The following is a 20,662-nucleotide window of genomic DNA, read 5'->3' as shown; positions in this document are numbered from 1 at the left end:
TTGAACGAAAAATATGAATTTTCAAAGAAGACGATGTTTATTTTTATATTAAAAAAGACGTTTTTTTCAAACAAAAAAAATTAATTTTAAACTGAAATTATGAATCTGTAACTTGAATAATTGAATTTTCAACGTTTCAACAATTTCTAAGGAAAGCAGCATCATAAATAAACAAATTCTTAATTTATTGTGAACATAAGTTCGTCTTTGTGAAATTTTTGGGAATATTTTTAAATCTTTTTTAAGTCTTTGAAATCCTTTAAAAAATTTTAATCTTCTGAAATCATTGTGAATTCATTGAAATCTTTGAAAATATTAAAAATTTTTTTTCAACATTGATATCCCTGAATTTTTTTAAATCTTTGTGATTTTTTTAAAAAATCTTTTCAAATCTTTGAGATAGTTGTGAAATCTTTCATCAACCTTTATTTATGATAACTTTTGTATTCGTTTTAAATCCTTGAAATATTTTGAAACCTTTTGCTAACATTTTTCACGGCCAATGAAATTTAAAAAATCAAACTAAATTCTAAAGAAATAAACTGCAAAATTTAGAACTTTTATAAATTATAGAGTTCAAAGATTCAGATTAAGTTCTAAAAATATAAATCCCCGTTAACATTTTAAATACTCTAAATTAAAGAATCAAGCAAAGAACTTAAAAAATTTTTCAAAATTATATTATTTTAAGTAATTTTAAGCTAGACACATTAAAAACTGAAAAATAATTTTGTTAACTTAATAGCTTTTAAATTAGAAGTTAAATTATTTTTATTATAAATTGTCTAGGCATCCTTCAAAAGCTTTAGAATTTTATTTCAAAATCTTGAAAAATCTAGAACTGGTTTAAAATTTTTCCAAATTCAAAATCATTTTTGAATTTCAAATACTTACAGACGAATTTAAAATAAAAATTATATTTTTTCAGATTCAAGACAAAAAATTGATAATTTTTTCAAGAATTGTGAAAGATTTCAAAAGAATAAAAAATTTTCTTAAGAATCTTAGGAAAATTGAAAATGATTTTTCACTTTGAAAAATCATGAAAGATATTAAGGATTATTTTTAATTTGCAGGATTTTCAAAAATTGTAAGAAAATTTCGATTAATTTTAAAATATATTTAGAAGTTCTGAAAAAATGTTAACACACTTCGCTTAAATTACTTGAAATAATTTCAAGTTTTTAATTAATTTTGAATCTTTTCAAAACTTTTAAATATCTCTTAAAAGTAGTCAAATTTTTTCTACAAGTAATAAGCGTTCAGTTGTTATTTATGCGTCAAAATTTAACAAATTTAACAAATAAATTAAACACTTTTTAAATAGAACAATTAAAGTTGTAACGCTAAAAGATTAAAAGTTCTTCGAAAATCTAAAGATTCAAAGCTTTCTATGTAAAACAATTCAGTTTCAAATTGTTTTCTTTTAAATATTTGGTTTCAATTTACTCGTCTTAAATGAACAGTGGAATATTGTTAAATATTAAATACATATTCTTTTTCTACACAAAGAAATTTCAAATTAAATGGGATAAAAATTAAATAATTTAGACTCACAATATTTTAAATTTAATAAAAACCTTTAATTACGACTATATTATTATGGAATTATTTTTAAGTTGAAAAAAGTAAAACGCACGTTTACATTTTTTAATGGCTAAAAAAATTATTAAAAATAATATAATAATAAATTTATTTATTAAATTTAATGTAAAAAATAATATAAAGGAAGACCTGAAACTCTGAATTAAAAAAATATTATTGATGAATCCTAAACATTTTTATTTAAAAATAAGATTATCGGAATAAATGATATATTAATTTCAATTCTTATTAAGACCGGATCTAGAATTGTTTGATCAAATCAATTATTGTTCAGATTTCTATACTTAGAGAACAGATCGATTTTAAAAGATGTATTTATTTATATTTACAGTTGATGAAATAAAACTGTTTTTTATCAAAAATTTTCAATTTCAAATGCTTTTAATTGTTAATTGTTCTTTCAAAACTTTTTTAATCTTTGAAATTTTGTCTACGCGCCTTCTTTTAATCATTGAATCCTTTGTAAGTCTTTAAAATCCGTGAACTCTTTTTGAAATTTTCACAATCCTTATAAATATTATAAAACCTTTACAATATTTTGAAATCTTCAAAATTATTTTCTAACATTTTGAAACCTAGCATATACTCAAAAACTGAGTGGTCAAAGCCTCGAAAACTGTTTTAAAAGCAAAAAAAAAAAAAATCATTTTCAAGGTTCTCGTAAAGAAAAAATTCAAGAAGAATTTCAGGTTTTCAAGGGGAGCTGGCTACCCTGTATAATGAATAAAAGATCAATTATATTTTAAATTACTCTTCACATCCCAATAAAATAACTCTTTGAAAAAAAGGGTATAATTCACGCTTCTCCTGAAAAATTCAAGGACATATCCAGATTTTCAAGGTCGCTGAAAACCCTGCAAACATTAAATCGAAAAAAAGAATTCATACGGATTTTAGAAGATGTCAAGAATTTCAACGATTTAAAAACGGGTATATTACACCAGATTTCAATGATTTTAAACAATTTCAAAAGTTTTCAACAAATTTGACATTTCAAAATATTTCACAAACAAAGATTAGAGAAAGATTTTTAAAATATTAAAAAAAAAAAAGATTTCCGAACATTTCAAAGATTTAAAAAAGGGTATATTATATCAAATTTCAAAGATTTTAAACAATTTCAAAAGTTTTCAATAAATTAAATGTTTTCAAAAGATTTTGACAAAGGCTTCAAAAATATTTCAGTGATTTTAAATAAACATAATGACAAACGTATGAAAGATATAACTAAAAGTAGACAGATAAGATACTTACGATTGATTTCGTGCGTTCAGGTCGGGCGGAAATTGGCGGTGGAGGTGGCTCGTCCTCCTGTTCAGAACTTGTGGCACAGGCATCCGTAGGTGTGCTGCTGGGACTACTACTGCTCACTCTGTAATGTTATTATATCTCAAAACAAAAACAGACACGAGATGCGACTCCTAAAAGTTGAAAATGTCCTCAACTCACCTGCTAAGGGAGTGTTGTGAATGCGAACTTCCGGAAGCCTGTGACATCGCCTGTCCTCGCATGTTTCCCAAGCCAACGCCAATACTCACTCCTATGTTGCGAGGACTGCTGGCTCTTTCTATGGGCGCTTAGAAAAGATTACTGCAGTTTATAAACAAATTCACAAACATGCATTTCTCCTCGTCTTCGTACCCTTCTTCAAAGCATTTTTACTTCGACGACCAACAGTTTTTTTTTTTTTTTTTCAATTCAATTTGCGAGAGCTTGCGTCAATTGTAGGCACAAAAAAAATATATATATATATAAGATTTTTTTCCAACTCTCATTCCCTAGTTTTTTTTTCGAATTCCTTCTAAAATTTATCACCAAATTTTAGCAAAATCGGCTCCTATTTACTCGCGCCCGTTTTTTTTTTTAATAATAATAAAAATAGGATAATAGAATATTTTAAATAATAAACTAAAATAAATTTCCATTTGAATAAAAACTGAGCTGCAAATTAAAGCCAATAAACTTAAATTTAAAAGGTTTCTGCATTTGTAAAGAAGATTAGAAATTCTGAAAAATTCAAAAGCTAAAATTGGAAGTATTTAAATTTTCAAAAACTTTTTTTTAAAAGCCCAAAAATTTAGGGTTGTTAAATTTAATGAATTTTCAATACGAAAGTCAAAATTAAAATCTGCTAAATTTAAAGACATTGACAAAGAAAAAATTGAGGTTGAAGATTTTTTTTAAGTCAAATTTAAAAGGCTTGTACTTTTGTAAAAAAATTAGAAGTTTTAAAAATAAGATTAGAAAAAAAGAGAAAAAATAACGTCTTTTTAACACTGAATTCAGGGTGGCCGTTTTAATTGACGAAATAAATTCTCGACTATTTCCCGGTTCGCAAACATTTTTCGCGATCAATAAAATTTAAATAAATGGAAATCTAAAGCTAAAAAATTTTCCACTTTAGGTAATAAAAACTGAGCTGCAAATGAAAGCACTCAATAATTTTAGCGTATAAAATTAAAGGTACGAACATTTTTCAATATAAAAAAATATATAAATCCACGTTATCATTTTCAATGCTCTAAATTAAAAAATTGAATTAATGAACTTTAAAATTTTCCAAATTCTATAAATTTAAGGAATTTTAAGCTAGAAACATTAAATATTGAAAAATTGACATTTTTTCAACTGAACACTTCTTAAATTAGAAATTAAATTTTTTCTTTTTAAATAGTTTAAACATCCTTAGAAAGCTTCAAAACTTTATATCAAAATCTTGAGAAATCTAGAAGTTGTTTTTTAATTAAAAATTATTTTGGAAATTTTTTCAGAACTTCTAAATACCTGTCAAAATTAAATGAATTTTTTCTACAATGTTAAAAAAATCCTGTAAATTTTAGAAAATTTCTTTACAATTTGGATGTATAAATAAAAATTGAAAATTTATTATTTGTAGGCGAAATTCGAATAATTTTAAGAGATATATAGAAATTTTGAAAAGATTCAAACTTAATGTAAAACTTGAAATGATAGCCTAATGTAAAGAACAAAAACATTTTCTTAAGACTCATAGGAAAACTAAAAATAATTTTTTCATTTGGGAATTTTATTTTAAGAGAATGTTTAAAATTTTTTTCAAAGATTTAAAAAAAAAATTTTCAAAATAGATTCTAGAAGATTTTTCAAAAAATATTCTAGAAGATTTTAAGAAAACTTTCTAAAATTTATATGATAATTTTTAATCTTTCAAAAACTCCTAAATATCTCTTAAAATTACTCAAATTTTTTTTACAAATGTTCATTTATAAATTATATGTCAAAATTTAAAAATTTCACTTACAAATTAAGCATTTTTCAAATACAACAATTAAAATTGTAAAGTTTAAAGGATATTCGAAATTTTAACGATTCCAAGCTTTCTATGTCAAACAATTCAGTTAAAGATTCTTTACTTTTAAATATTTGCTTTCAATTTATTTGTTTTAAATAAAAATTCAAATATTGCTCAATATTCAATAATTAATCTTTTTTTTAATTAAAAATTTCAAATTGAATGGGTTGAAACTTCAATATTTTAGACTGAAACAATATTTTAAATTTAATAAAATCCTTTAATTAAGACTACATTATTTTGAAGTTATTTTTAAGTTGAAAATAGTTTATTCACATTTGTTTAATGATCAAGACTTTCAAATTGAAACCATTTATGTTTTAAGGAAAAATCTGAAAATTCTGAAATTTAGAACTGATTTAAAATCGTTTTGTCAAATCGTGTTTGTTCACTTTTTATTACTTAAAGAACAGATAAATTTAATTAAAATTTATTTATGTATTAAATAAAAGTGTTCATTATCCAAAATTTTCAACATCAAAAACTTTTATTTTTTGTTTGCTCAATACTTTGAGAAAGCATTTAAAAATTTTTTAAATTAAAAATCGAACGAGAGCAGATTTTTCTTCTCCAAATTTGTAAAATTTTCGGTAAAAAAAAATTCACTGTCATCTCCCGGTTTTTCCCGGCCTCAAAAAATTCCCGGTTTCCCGGTACATCTTCAAATTTAGAATGTTTTTTGATTTAAAAAATATCATCTGAAATAAAAAAATAAAGTTAAATTAATACACTTAAATTTTCAAATGATAATTCTTTAAAAGCCCAAGAATTTAGAATCGTCAAATTTAACAAATATTAAATTTAAAAGTTAAATTCATTAACCACTAAACTTAAATATTTGGACAAAGAAGCAATTCAAGTTTATTTATTTTTTAAAATTTTAAATCTGAATTTTCAAATCAATGTAAAGTGGAATTATTTGAATTTCCAAATGCCAATTTATTAAAAGCCCAAGAATTTAAAATCGTCGAATGTAAGGAATTTTCAAATTGAAAGTCATAATTAAAAACTAGTAAACCTAATTTTAAGATTTTTTTTAATTGTTAAAAGTGAAATTTAAATAGGCACTTCAGGATGGCCGTTTTAATTAAAGAAAAATTTTCCCGGTCATTTCTCGATTCGTAAACATTTTTCACAGTCAATGTAATTTAAAAAATCGAACTCTAAAACTAAAAAATTTTCACTTTGAAGTAATAAAAACTGAGCTGCAAATTAAACCACTCAATGTAGAACTCAGGAATTTAAAAGTTTTACAACTGAAGTTTAAAAGTTTGTCAATTACAAAATTTTGTAATTAAATGCTCAATAATTTACATGTATAAAATGGAAGCGAATAAAATATTTTTAAACGGAACAATTTTAAATTAAAGTCAGTTAAATGTTCAAATTTAAAATGCTAAGCTTTTATAAAGCTTTTAAAAATCCTTAAAATGCTTCAAAATTTTACTTCAAAATCTCGAAACATCTACATGTTGTTTTACAGTTTTTCAAAATTTAAAATTATTTTTTCAACTCTTTCAGAACTTCCGAACATCATTTGAAATTATTCGAATTTTTCCTAACAAATTTTTTTAATCCTGCCAAATTAAAAAACTATTCTTAAAATTTTCCCCATTCATTTTTGATAATTTTGTAAATCTTTCTAAATTTTCTTAAATATTTTTTTAAAATTAATTCCTTTCAAAATTCTTAAAAATCTACTAAATTTTTTTTTCAAAATCTGGTAAATTTTTAATTCATTTTGTATTTTTACAAAACTTTTAAATATCTCTTCGACTTCAATTGTGCAATTGTTATTTATAAATCAAATTCAACAGTTTGACTTACGAATTAATTTGTTATTTTAATAAAATAATTAAAATTGTAACGTTCAAAGTTTAGTTCTGAATATTTGATTTACAATTACTGATTTTAAATAAACAGTCAGATATTTCTAAATATTAGTTAATTGTTTTTTTTCTAAATTAAAAAATTTCAAATTGAATGGTTTCAAAATAAAATATTTCATACTGAAATAATATTTGAAAATTAATAAAAGCCTTTAATTATGAATACATTATTTTGATGTTACTTTAATATTGAAAATAGTTTATAAATTTGCAATCGGGCGTTTACATTTGTTTCATTAATAGAACTTTCAAATTGAAACAGTTTGATTTTTAACTTTAAAATCTGGATATTCTAAAATTTTGGGCTGATTTCGAGTCATCTTTTAAAATCAATTTTTATTCACTTTTTAAATCTTAAAGTACAGTTCAATTTTAAAAATCATTAATTAATTAATTTTTTCATCTTCAAAACTACATTTTTAAATTCTTTAAATTAAAATGTAAGCTTAAAAATTTAAAATCTAAAATTGAACATTTTTAAAATGAACGGTCCAAATCAAAGTTGAAAATATATATTTTTTCTGAAAATTAGTAATTCAACCAAATAGTTAGATTTTTTAAGTCGCGAAAATAAAAACAGAAGACAAATTAAAAAAGTAATTTTTAAAAAACTTTTCTAGATAAATATAACTTTAAAGATATAAAGATGAGTTTTCTACAATAAAAGATGAATTAAAAAAAAAGAAGAAAAATTGTTAGTAAAAGATTTCAATTTTTAAACCAAAAGATCGAATTTTTTAGAAAACAATTGACTTTTAAATTCGAGAAAATTAATTTTGGACCCAAAAAGACTAATTTAAAAAAAAACAGTTCAGTTTTTGAACTAAGCAGTCGATTCTTTCCGAAAACAGTTGACTTTTAAACACGAAAAGATGAATATTCAATGAGCGATGCATTTTTAACCAAATAGTTGAATATAAAAAAAAAATCATTTTCCAACTAAAAACAGTTGCATTTTCAAACAAAAAGTTAAATTTTTCAAGCGAAAAAGGCAAATTTTTAGAATACAGTTGATTTATAAACAAAAAGGTAAATTTTCAACCAAGGACGATGACTTTTCAACAATAAAAAATGAATTTGCAGAACAAAAAGATAAATTTAAAAGAAAAATTTACTTTTAAATTCGAAAAGGTGAATCATTATATCATTTTCAAACAGGAAAGGTGAATTTTCTACCATAAAAGACACGTTTTTAAAACAAACACTGGTTTTATAGAAGCGAGTCGAATTTAAAAAAAAAATATATATATATATAATTTGCAACAAAGGAAGATGAAGTTGCACCAAAATAGTTAAATTTCAAACTAAACATATGAATTCTGTAACTAAAAAGACGTATTTTTTAGAAGACTGTTAAATTTTCAAAAGAAAAATTAATTTTTAACAACAAAAAAAATCATTTTAAACATCAATTCTGATTTTTCTAACCATTAAAGATACATTTTTGTATTCAAAAGATCGTTTTTCAATATAAATAGACAAATGTTTAACAACGCAGTTGAATTTTCAACTAAAAAATTACTTTTAACCAAATAGTTGGATTTTCAAACAAATAGTAAAATTTTCTACGAAATAGTTGAATTTTCAACAATAAAGATTAAATTTAAAGCTAAAAATAGGGTTTTTATAGAAGCGAGTCGAATTTTGAAAAAAAAAAAAAAATTTCAACAAAGAAAGATGAATTTGCAACAAAATAGTTAAATTTCAAACCAAATATATGAATTTTATAACTGAAAAGACGTATTTTTTAGAAGACTGTTATATTTTCATCAGAAAAATTAATTTTAAACCATAAAAGATGAATTTTTAAACAAGAATTATGATTTTTCTACCATTAAAGATCATTTTTTTATTCAAAAGAATTTTTTTCAATATAAATAGGTGAATGTTTGAGCAAAAAGTTGAATTTTCAACTACAAAATTTACTTTTAACCAAATAGTTGAATTTTTAATCTGAAAAGTTGGATTTTCACCACAAAAATTAATTTTCAAACAAATAATAAAATTTTCTGCAAAATAGTTGAATTTTCAACAACAAGATTATTTTTTGATCATGAAAGATGAATTTTTAATTCAAAAGAACTCATTTTCTATTCAAAAAGATGATGAACAAAACAGTCATCATTTTTAATATTTAAAAATTTTAGGACCCTTTTATAGGGCCTCGAAAAATGTGTAGGTCATTTTTTTGGGCATTCGAAAAAAAATAAGGGGTGAGAGTTAAAAAAATCTGATTTTTTGGAAAGTAATTTTAATTCTGAGCTGGAACATCAGATAATTTTTGGTCGTAAGAATTACAAATTTTATTTCTAACAGAGAATTTCGTAAAAGAATGATAATTGTGAATTTAAACAGGCATTTTATTTTTAATTCCCTTCCTCTATATCAGAATTCAAAATATTTTTACAATTTACCTTCCATTTAAAAAGTTTCCTTTTTTAAGTCACAATTAAATTTATTTTAAAAAATCGTGACTTAATTTTTCTAAAATTTGGAAAACGGACTGTTTTGGTAAATGAATTTTCGATTAAAAGGATGAATATTTAAGCGGAACGCTTGAATTTTCAACCAAAAGGAAGCATTTTTAAACAAGAATAATAATTTTCGAATGAACAGATTAATTTTCTACCAGAAAATACAATTTTTCAAACAAATAGTTGAGTTTTTAACAAAATAATAATTTTCAACAGAACATGGAATAGTATACACATTTTGAGTTTAAAAAAATAGTTTTTAAGCAGAAAATAAGAATTTTGAACTAAAAAAATTAATCGAATGAAATTGTTAAATTTTCAAAAAAATTTATTTTTACTAAAAAATATGAAATGTCAATCAAAACTTAAATAATTAAATTTTAGTTGGAAAATTAATGCTGAACCAAACAGATGACTTTTCAACTCTAACTATGGAATTTTCAATTCGAATAAGTTAAATTTTCCGGAGAAATAACAAGTTTTCATTAAAAAAATTTATTTTTCCACCAAATATATGAATTTTTAAATAAAACTATAAATCTTGAAACAATGGAAATTTAATTTTCAACAAAAAAGTTTAACTTCCAACAAAATAAATTTTATTTCCAACTCAAACTATGATTTTTAAACTAAAATGATAAACATTTCACTCGAATACTACCAATTTTTTATTTTTAAAAATTATTTTTCAACAATATACATTAACTTTCAAAGAAAATGATGAATATTTAACTGGAACACTTGAATTTTTAACCAAACAGATGAATTTTTAAACAGACAGAATAATTTTCGAATAAAAAGATTAATTTTCTAGAGGAAAATACAATTTAAAAAAATACATGAATTTTTAATTAAAGAAGACAAATTTTCAAGCAAATAGTTGAATTTAGAACAAAATAATAATTTTCAACAGAAAATGGAATAGTAACATTTTGAGTTTAAAAAATTAATTTCTAAATAAAAAATAATAGTTTTCAACTAAAACAATGAATCTTCAACTCAAATAGTTAAATTTTCAACAACAACAAAAAATTAATTTTTACTACAAAATATGAAATGTCAACCAAAAGTTAAATAATTAAATTTTAGTTAGAAAAATAATGTTTAATCAAACAGCTCATTTTTCAACCAAAGATATGAATTTTAAAATAAAACTATGAATTTTCAACCAATAAATTATTTAATAAATTTATTTTGAACCAAAAAGATTAATTTTCCACAAAAAATAAGAATTTTCCACAAAGTACAATTTCAAACAAAAAGTAATAATTTTTTAATGCAAAATATCAATTTTCAACCAAATAGTAAAATTTTCATCAAAAAAAGATCAATTGATTTTTAACAAAGTAGTTACATTTTCCACCGGAAGTAAATTTTAAATTGAAATGATGAATCTTTAACAAAAAGAATTAATTAAAAAAAAAAAAAAGAGTTTAATTTTCAATCAAGTGTAATAAATTATCATTCAATTAATTAAATGATTAAAATAATTAAAAATTGTCTTATTTTAGAAAATCGACTATTTTAAGTCAGAGTTGTAATTCTTTTGGAAAATTCCAATTGAGAATTATGATATATTTTTTTAAATCCCTGTTCCAACTTAAAATTAGAATAATAAAATATATATAAAACGGCTTTTAATTTGGATATGAGCAGATTTGGTTCCCGGTTTTCCCGATTTCCCGATTATTAATGCTTGTATTTGAACTTACCGACAACGCCGACCATTTTCGTCGTTTGCATAAATTTCGAGCATTTCGCTTCTTTACTGCTGTTGTCGTACCAGTTGAGGACATCCAGCACTGCCTGAGGATTTTTCTTCTGTTCCTGTTTGCTGATATTGCTGGACATCAGCAGCCTCGCCCATGCTTCCGGCATCCCCTGAGAGTAGAAAAGAGGACTTTAAAATGCTGGCAATCAAAAATTGACCATTGGAATTTTGCATGATTAGGAAAATTACACCCAAGTTAATCGACATGTGCTAGAGTTATGCTAATCTAACCCTAAATTGTTTAAAACTCTCTATCCTTAATTTTAAATTAAAATTTATATATTGTGGATAGTGCTTCTAGATACTATACTACATTTTTTTATTTTAAAAATACAAATTTTTTAAGTTCTTTCCATATTTATCTATAAAAAAAGTTATTACGTGAATTCAATTTTCAGATTTTTTTAATCGTACCTTGTCTTTTATTTGTACTCGGTTAGGAAATAATACCTAATTTAATTACATTTCTACTAGGGCTCCCAGTTTTTCTGAATATGTGAAATTCAAAATTGTGTACACAGGACGTCTAGTCAAATCCTGGAAAAAATTCCCTGATAATATGTATAAAAGCAGCATCGATTAATTAAATAAATAATACTAAAAACATAATTAATCAGTTTTTTTAAAAATTTGTTTCTGATGATCATGAATTTGAATGATAATTGTTTATAGTTTATACTTAAGGTAAAATTTCCCGGCTTTTCCCCGGTTCGCAAATATTTTTCCTGGCCAATAAAATGTAAAAAAATCGAAATATAAAGCTAAACAGTAAAAGTACAAGTAATATAAAAGAAACAACCAACTAAAGCATTCAAAGTGGAACACTTGAATTTTTAACTTTTAAAATTGAAGTTTAAAAGTTTTTAAATTTGAAAATTTTCTATTGAATTTTTCAATAATTTACACTATAAACTGGAAGGTACTATCACTTTTGAACTGAATAATTGCAAGTTTAATTAATTTAAACTGCAAAATTCAGAATTTTTAACATTGATAAATTATAGAGTTCAAAGATTTAGATTAAGTTCGAAAAATATAAATCCAGGTTAACATTTTCAATACTCTAAATTAAAGATTCAAACAATTAACTTTAAAAATGGTCAAAATTATATTATTCAGTTATTTTAGGCCATTAAATATTTTAAAATTTAATTTTTTTCAACTTAAAAGTTCTTAAATTAGAATTTAAATTATTTTCATTCTAAAAAGTTTAGGCATCGTTGAAAAACTTTCAAACGGCATTTCGAAATCTTGAGAAATCTTAGAAGTAGAATTAAATTTTTCAAATTTACCTTTATTTTTGAAATTTTTTAAAAACTTTTCAATAACTTCAAAAATTAATTGAATTTGTCCTACAAATTTTAGAAAATCCTGCGAATTAAAAAAGTCCTTAAAATTTGTATTTCTAAATAACAAATTGAACACTTATTATTTTTAGAAACAATTAGAGTAATTTTAAGATATATTTAGAAGTTTGAAAACGATTAAAAATTAATTTCGAACCTGAAATTATTTCAATTAATTTTAACGAAGTTTGTTTACCAAAAAAATTTGGTTATATGTAACAAAATTTCGGTGCAAATATTCACAACCTAATTTAAAACAAGACGTAGGTTTTTGCAGTTTACAAAAAATTTAGAGACTTTTTAAGTATTGTGAAAGGCTCTAAAACGAATAAAAAAATTGTCTTAAAATTCCTAGGAAAATTGAAAATGATTCTTCATTTTGAATATTCAAAAAGATATTAACAGAATTCCAATATTATTAAAAACGGCCCAGGAAGAAGTTAAGGATTTTTTTCTAATTTTTAAGATTTTGTAAAAATTGTAGGAAAAATTTTATTCAGTTTAAAATATGTTTATAAGTTTTGAAATTTTTTTTCAAAAACTTCGTTTAAATTACTTGATATCATTTTCAGTTTTTAATTAATTTTGAATATTTTAAAAACTTCTAAATATCTCTTCAAATTACTGAAATTTTTCTAAAAATAATACGTGTTCAATTATTATTTCTACATAAAAATTCAACAATATCACTTACAAATTAAACATTTTATGAGGTAGAACAATGAAAATTGCAACGTTAAAATATTAAAAGCTTATCGACATTTTAACAATTTAGAGCTTTTTATGTCAAACATTTAAGTTTCAAATCGTTTACTTTTAAATATTTAGCTTCAATTTAGTCGTCTTAAATTATACGCCAAATATTGCTAAATACTGAACTTTCAGCGGACTTAGAATCATTTTATCAGGTCAATTATTTTACAGTTTTTGATACTTAAAGTATCGATCCATTTTAAAAATTATTTATTTATATTTACAGTTGATAGAATAAAACTGTTTTTTTACCAAAAATTTGTAACAACGTTTTTAATTTTGAATTGTTTAAGTCTTCAAGCCTGCATGTTAAAATTCTTTAAATTAAAAATATAAGCTTAAAAATAAAAATCGAAAATAGAGAATGTTGCAGGTAAAAGATTTTCGAATTAAGCATTATAAGATTTTAACTAAATTTGAACCAAGAAGATTAATTTTCTCCCAAGAAAATACGATTTTTCAACTAAAAAAATTCCAGTTTTCAACCAAAAAAAGAATAGTTAAATTTTTATTTTAAAAAATTAATTTTAATCCAAAAAATAAATTCTGAAAAAACTAGTTAAATAATTACAAACCTACTTTTACAAATAGAAAGTCATTGTTATTCATCTTTATATTTCACAACCAATTTTCACGGTCAATAAAATGCTTAAAAAATCAAATTTTAAAGCTAAACATTTTTCCATTTGAAGCAATAAAAAAATAAACTACAAATTAAAGCACACAAAATGAAAATCTTGAGTTTTAAACTCTTAAAATTGAACTTAAAAGTTTTTTTATTCAAATATGTTGTACTCAAATGTTCAATAAAAATAAATCTTGAGAAATCTAAAAATTGTTTTAAATTTTTCAAATTTAAAATTATTTTTGAAATTTTTTCCGAACTGCTAAATATCTGTTAAAATGAATCGAATTTTTCCTATGATTTTTAGAAAATCCTGCAAATTAGAAAAAAAAACTTCCTTGAAATCTTCCAGATTCTGTTTTGACAATTTTGTAAATCTTTTTATATATTCTCTTAAAATAATTTTTCAAAATGAAAAATAATTTTTAATTTTCCTAGGAATTTCAAAAAAATGTTTTTTGATTCTTTTTAAGTCCTGCTTAAAAAGCTTCTAATTTTTATCTTCAAATATGCAAAAATTTATATTTTCTTTTAAATTAGACTGCTGCTCTTCGCACCGAAATTTTAATACAAATAGCCAAATTTTGTCGGTACAAATACTTCGTTAAATTATTTGAAATAATTTAAAATGTTTTAAATTAATCTTGAATCTTTTCAAAACTTCTAAATATTTCTTAAAATTACTCAAATTATTTCTACGAATAATAATTGTTCACTTGTTATTCATATATCAAAAATTAACAAATTCACTTATAAATAAAAATACTTTTGAAAATATCTATTAAAATTGTAACATTCAGAGTTTAAAAGTTCTTCGAAATTTTAACGATTTAAGATTTTCAGTATCAAATAATTCAGTTTCAATTTGTATACTTTTAAATATTTGGTTTTAATTTAATTGTTTTAAATAAACAGTCAAATATTGCTAAATATGAAATAATTATCGTTTGTCTTAATTAAAATTTTTTTATATGATTGTGTTAAAAATGAAATATTTTAGACTGAAACAATACTTCAAATTTAATGAAATTCTTTAATTACGAATATATAATTATTAAGTTATTTTTAAATTGAAAATAGTTTGCGATGTTTCAATCTGACGTTTACATTTTTTTAATAACTAAGACTTTACAATTAAAACAGTTCAATTTTTAACGTTAAAATCTGAAAGTTCTTAAATTTTTAACGGATTCAGAATCTTTTTTTCAAATCAATTATTGTTCAATTTTAAATACCTAAAGTACAGATCCATTTTGAAAATATTTTATTTACAGTTGATAAAATAAAAATGGTTTTTAACCCAAATTCTCAAATTCAAACGCTTTTACTTTTTACTTGTTTAAGTCTTCAGGACTGCATTTTAATATTCTTTCAATTAAAAACGTAAGCTTAAAAATGAAAATAAAAAATTTGTTAAGTAAAAGATTTACGAATTAGATATTGTGGAAATTATTTGTTAAATTCCTGGTCTCGCAGCAAAGTTACAAAATCTTTAAAAATTAAACTTGGTTCCTTTTAACAAAATTTAAATTTCATAAATAAACTGAAACTTTCCAAATAAAGTAATTATTTCCGCTCTAAAAAATCTAGATTCTACCAAATAAGAAATTTCCTATCCGGTTCTGGTAATTCTAATGAATTTTAGAATTGGTTTCGAGAGACAGAGAAAATTGACACCACTATTTTTACACAATCGAGGAATGAAACTGGTTTTAAATGTGATATGCTAAGTGATCTGATCCCATGAAAATATCAGTAAGAACAGATACAGATATCAAAATATGTTTTGGAAACAAGATTTAAATTAACTGGAAAATGGAAATCAATTTCTAAAATCATATTGAAATTCTATGACTAAACACGCTTTATTTATAATAAATCCTTCGAAAACTTTAAAATTTTCTATAAAATCGGAAAATATAAAAATAAATTAAGTATGAATTTTTTTAAAACTGGTCTATCTTTCGAAATATATTCACAAGCATTACAAAATTATAGGAATCTTGTAATATGATCTTCTCACATTTAAGATTTTATTTTCAGTGTTAATTAATCTTGTAAAAACAGTGATTGAGCTTCGCAACAATAATCATATCTACAGGATAAAGTATAGAAAAATGTTTTTTCTCTCCAGGGTTCTTCAGTTTTTACTCAAGCATTGAAGAATCTTTTATCTACATTATATAAACTATCGATTTAAGGAGGTTGGTGTAGGAATTAGAAGTCATAAAACTATCTGATTCAAAAAAAAACGAAAAAGGTTATATAAAAACTGTAAATTTTGTCACCAATCGCAAAATTATGTTAAAAAAAAGAACAAAGTCAATTAATTATGTTGCATGAAAATTATATAGAATTTGTGTTTTATTTTGCATGCTTTAAAGTTGGCACTAAAAAGTTAATAATTTAATGTAAAAGTAAATAAAAGTTCAGACTTCACAGTCCAAAATTCTCTAAAAAAAAAAGAAGAAACATGGGTGATTTTTAGGGGGAAAAAAAGAATAATAGCGGAATAAATTCTTGTAAATAAAATTAATATAATTTTTAATTATTTATGTATTAATTAATATTTAATTCAATATAAAATGGTTTAAATTACTAAGTCGAAAGATATCGCGTTTTCAACAAAACAGTTGAATTTTTAACCAAAATCGATTTTATATTGAAAGAAATGAATTTTCAAACCAAAATAAGATTAAAAAAAACTAGTTATGTTTTCAAACTGAAAAATTGAATTTTCAACAATAAAAAGTATTTTTTTACCAGTTACATTAATAACCAAATAGGTAAACGTTGAGCGAAATAGTTAAATGTTCGAGCCAAAAATAGACCAATTTTCAACCAAAAAATATTAAATTTCAACCAAAAACAGTTCAAATTTAACAAAAAAAATTAATTTTAACAAAAAAAGAAAGAATTTTCAATGAAATAGTTAAATTTTCAACCAAAAAGAGATGAATCGTAAAAAAATAATTTGTAACAAATTAGTGAAACTTTAAAAAAAGCAGTTGAACTTTCAACCAAAAATCAATTTTTAACCAAATAATTCAAATTTAAATCAAGAAGATGTATTTTTTACAAAGAAGACGAATTATCAATAAAACACATGTATTTTAAATTAAATACTCAAACAGTTGCATTTTTTATCAAAGAGATAACATTTTCATCAAAATTGAATCAATCTTCAAACCAAAAAGATTAATTTTCTACTAAAAAAGACGAACTTTCATTCGAAAAATATCAATTCTTAACCCAAAATGGTATAGTTACATTATTAATTAACAAAATTAATGATAAAAAATTAATTTTCATCTAAATAGTTTAATTTTCAACCGATGAGATGAAATTTCAATTTTTAATTTCAAACAAATAAACAGTTGATTTTTCAGCCAAAAAAGATGAATTTTCCACAAAAAATGTATCAGTTAAATTTTCAGATAAAAAAATTAATTTTTAACAACAAAAAAAAAACAACAAATTTTCAACAAAATAGCTAATTTGCAACCAAAGAGACGAATCTTGAACTAACAAAATAAATATTTAACAAAATATTTTAACTTTCATCCAAGTAGTTGCATTTTTACCGAAGAACCGATGCATTTTCAACAAAAAATAAAATAGCTTAATTTCCATATGAAAAACTTGCCTTTCAACTAAAAAAGAACAAATTTTTTGAAATTTAGTCAAATTTTTATCCAAATAGATGAATCTTTAACTAATAAAATGCATTTTTAACCAAATATTTCAATTTCAAACCAAGTAAATGAATTTTCAATTAAATAGTTAAATTTTCATCTAAAAAAACTAGAAAAGATAAATAGTCAACAAAAAATTAAATACTTAAATTTTCAGTTAACAAAAAGTTACCAAAAAAAGTGTAACCAAAAAACTAATACAATTTTCAAAAAAATAGTTACACTTTCAAACAAAGTCTAAAAACTGTCAATTTTTTAACAAAAGTAGAATACCTACATTTTCATCGAAAACTATTTATTTTCTACAAACACAAATACGATTTTTCAACAAAATACATGAACTTACAAACAATTGGTTGATTTTTTCACTAAACACAATCAATTTTCAACCAAAAATGAAATAGCTAAATTTTAAAATTAAAAGAGGACAAACTTTCCAACACGTAGTCAAATTTTCTTTGAAAAAAATTAATCTTTAACCAATAAAATGCATTTTTAATCAAAATAGTTCAATTTTCTCAAAACCAAAAAATAAACAGAAGAAAATTTACAACAGTTACATGTAACCAATAGGAATAAAAAAAATGGATTTTCTTATTCAGTTCTATTAATTCAGGTCGGATTTAAGTGAAAAAAGGGAATTTTCTTGAAATCAAAGATAAAAGAGAGATATTATTTCAAAAGGGGGGAAAAACTGGATAAAGGGAAAGATTGCGAAGTCTGAAAATTACAAAAGAGAAGATATGAAACAAGGTTTCCAGAAAATATAAGAAAATCATGTCTATTGAATTTCTAGAGGAAATTAAAACTAAAATCTAAAGCTCTAATCGAAGCATATTGAGTCTTCTTAGTTTAAAATACTAAACTAAAAAACAATCTAAAACCTTTAAAGAAAGTTAAAAAATCAGTTTTTGTTCCTAGCACCAACTTCCTTAAAACTGATTCTTTAGGAATTAAAGCGATCTGACAATAGGTGTTTGATTTGATTTGCAAGTAAGCGGAAAACTGTAAGCGACGTTGACTGAAGCTCTTTAATAGATACTTGTCTACACTATTGTTTATAAGGGTGATCAAAAAAATATATTTTTCCACTTTTTACCTTCTCATCCCCTTTTTTCCCTAACTTTTTATATATTTTTTAAAAATTGTAGAGCTAGCTATCGGCCTAAAAGTCTTAAAAATTCAATAAATTGTTTAATTTCGAAAAAAATCGTAAATCCTTCATTAGAAATTGTGTTAAATAATTTTATAAACAATACGCAGGTTACAAAATTTTATTTTGTAATTTTTCTAGGTATTTCAATTTTTTTCTAGGTATAATTTTTCATAGTACGGAGCCATTAAAACATTTCGCATTTTTAAAAACAATCGAGTTGGAATATGTATAGTTTGACGAGTTTATTATAATTTTTTTTCAGTTTCTTGAGGTTCAAATATTACATTTAATTTAGAATATTTGACAAATTATATAAATTTTTTTATTATTTAAATAATACTAAAAATAATTATTCATTTCTTGAATTTGTCTCTAAAGTCCATAAATTTGAATAATAATTCAAACAAATTTTTATTTTATCTTCTTATACTTAAAATACAGTGCTATATTAAACATTGATTATATAATAATAATATGAATTTAAAAAAAGTTGAGTTTTCAACTGAAAAAGATCCATTTTTAACCAAATAGTTCAATTTTGAGCGAAAAAAGATAAGTTTTCATCCAGAAATGGAAAAATTAAATTTTCAGTTAAAAAATTATAATTTTCCACAGAGAAGAAAAAAAAAATTTCGCCAAAACAATGAATTTCCATCTAGAATTATGAATCTTCATCTGGAATAGATAAATTTTAAACCCAAAAGATGTATTTTCAACTAAAATTATGAATATTTAACTCGAAAACTTGAATTTACAACCAAAAAAATTAATAAAAAAATAGTTGAATTTTGAACTAAAAAGGATCAATTTTGAACGAAAAAGAAAATAGTTCAATTTAAGTTAAAAACATTAATTTTAAATTAAATTTTTTAACGAAAATTACGAATCTTCAACTGGAATAATTGAATTTTAAACAAAAAAGATAAATTTTCAACTTAAATAATTAATCTTTAGCTGGAATAGTTGAATTTTCAACCAAAAAGATCAACTTTCAATCAAAATGTTTAATTTCTTTTACCAAAAAAAAAAAAAAATTTTTCAAGAGAATACATGATTTTTCAGCTAAAAAAAAAAACTAATTTTGAACTAAAGTGATGAATTTACAACTAAAACGATAAATCTTTAACTGGAATAGTTAAATTTCTAAATAAAATGATGAATCTTTAACTGGAGTAGTTTATTTTAAACCAAAAAAATGAATTTTCAACTAAAAAAAATGATGAATTTTTTACTAGAATAATTGAATTTTTAACAGCAAAATTATTTTTTAACTAAGAAGATTAATTTCTAACAAAAAAGACGAATTTTCAGGGAAAAAATATCATTATTTAACCAAAAATTGACTGCAGAAATGTATTTTTAATTAGAATGATTAAATATTCAACTGGAATAGTACAATTTTCAGTTTAAAAAATAAAAAATTTCAAAAAACTAGTTACATTTTCAAACTAGGTAATGAATATTTAATTAAAATAGTGAATCTTCAACAAGAAAAGTTGAATTTAAACCGAAAACGTAAATTCTCAACTTTATGGATGAATCTTCAACTAGAATAATTGAATTTTCAACCAAATGAATAATTTTCAAAAAAATAAGATTAATTTAAGCTAAAAAAAGAAGAATTTTTAACTAAAAAAGATATTTTTTCAAAACAAAAATTGAATATTTTTAGTTTTTAGTTAAAAAAATTAATGTTCAACCAAAGAAATTAATTTTTAACTAAAATGGTGGAGTATTTAAATGTAATAGTTACATTTTCAGTCTAAAAAAATAATAATTTTCAACAACAAAAAAACAATAATTTTCAACAAAATAGTTGAAATTTCAAATGAAATAGTTAAATTTTCAGTCAAAATTAAACCAAAGAAGACGATTTTTCAACATGACTTGAATTTTCAAATAAGGTTTTTCAGTCAAGAGAATGAAAAAGTTGCAAACAAACAATTGAATATTTGAGAAAAAAATGTGAATTTTCACCTAAGAAGATTAATTTTCTACAAAAAAAAAAAAAAAAAAA

General features: G+C 22.3%; 1 protein-coding gene across 4 annotated transcripts in view; it reads right to left on the bottom strand.

Moving 5' to 3' along the window:
* Nucleotides 1–20,662, bottom strand: part of LOC117178329 (serine/threonine-protein kinase PAK 3) — a 61,543-nt gene that overhangs the window by 18,575 nt on the left and 22,306 nt on the right. For 2 of the 4 annotated variants that reach the window (XM_033369735.1, XM_033369739.1), the window contains 3 exons: nucleotides 11,012–11,180; nucleotides 3,055–3,181; nucleotides 2,860–2,977 (listed from right to left, as the gene is read on the bottom strand). In XM_033369735.1, coding sequence (XP_033225626.1) covers nucleotides 2,860–2,977; nucleotides 3,055–3,181; nucleotides 11,012–11,180 — 414 coding nt within the window. The remainder of the gene's footprint in view (nucleotides 1–2,859; nucleotides 2,978–3,054; nucleotides 3,182–11,011; nucleotides 11,181–20,662) is intronic. The other 2 variants (XM_033369737.1, XM_033369738.1) reach the window with 2 other exon arrangements.

The sequence above is a fragment of the Belonocnema kinseyi genome, chromosome 8 (assembly GCF_010883055.1).
Source record: "Belonocnema kinseyi isolate 2016_QV_RU_SX_M_011 chromosome 8, B_treatae_v1, whole genome shotgun sequence".
In the NCBI taxonomy this organism is placed as follows: Eukaryota; Metazoa; Arthropoda; class Insecta; order Hymenoptera; family Cynipidae; genus Belonocnema; species Belonocnema kinseyi.
Note: the sequence above shows the minus strand (reverse complement) of the source record. Positions and strands in the feature narration are given on the sequence as shown.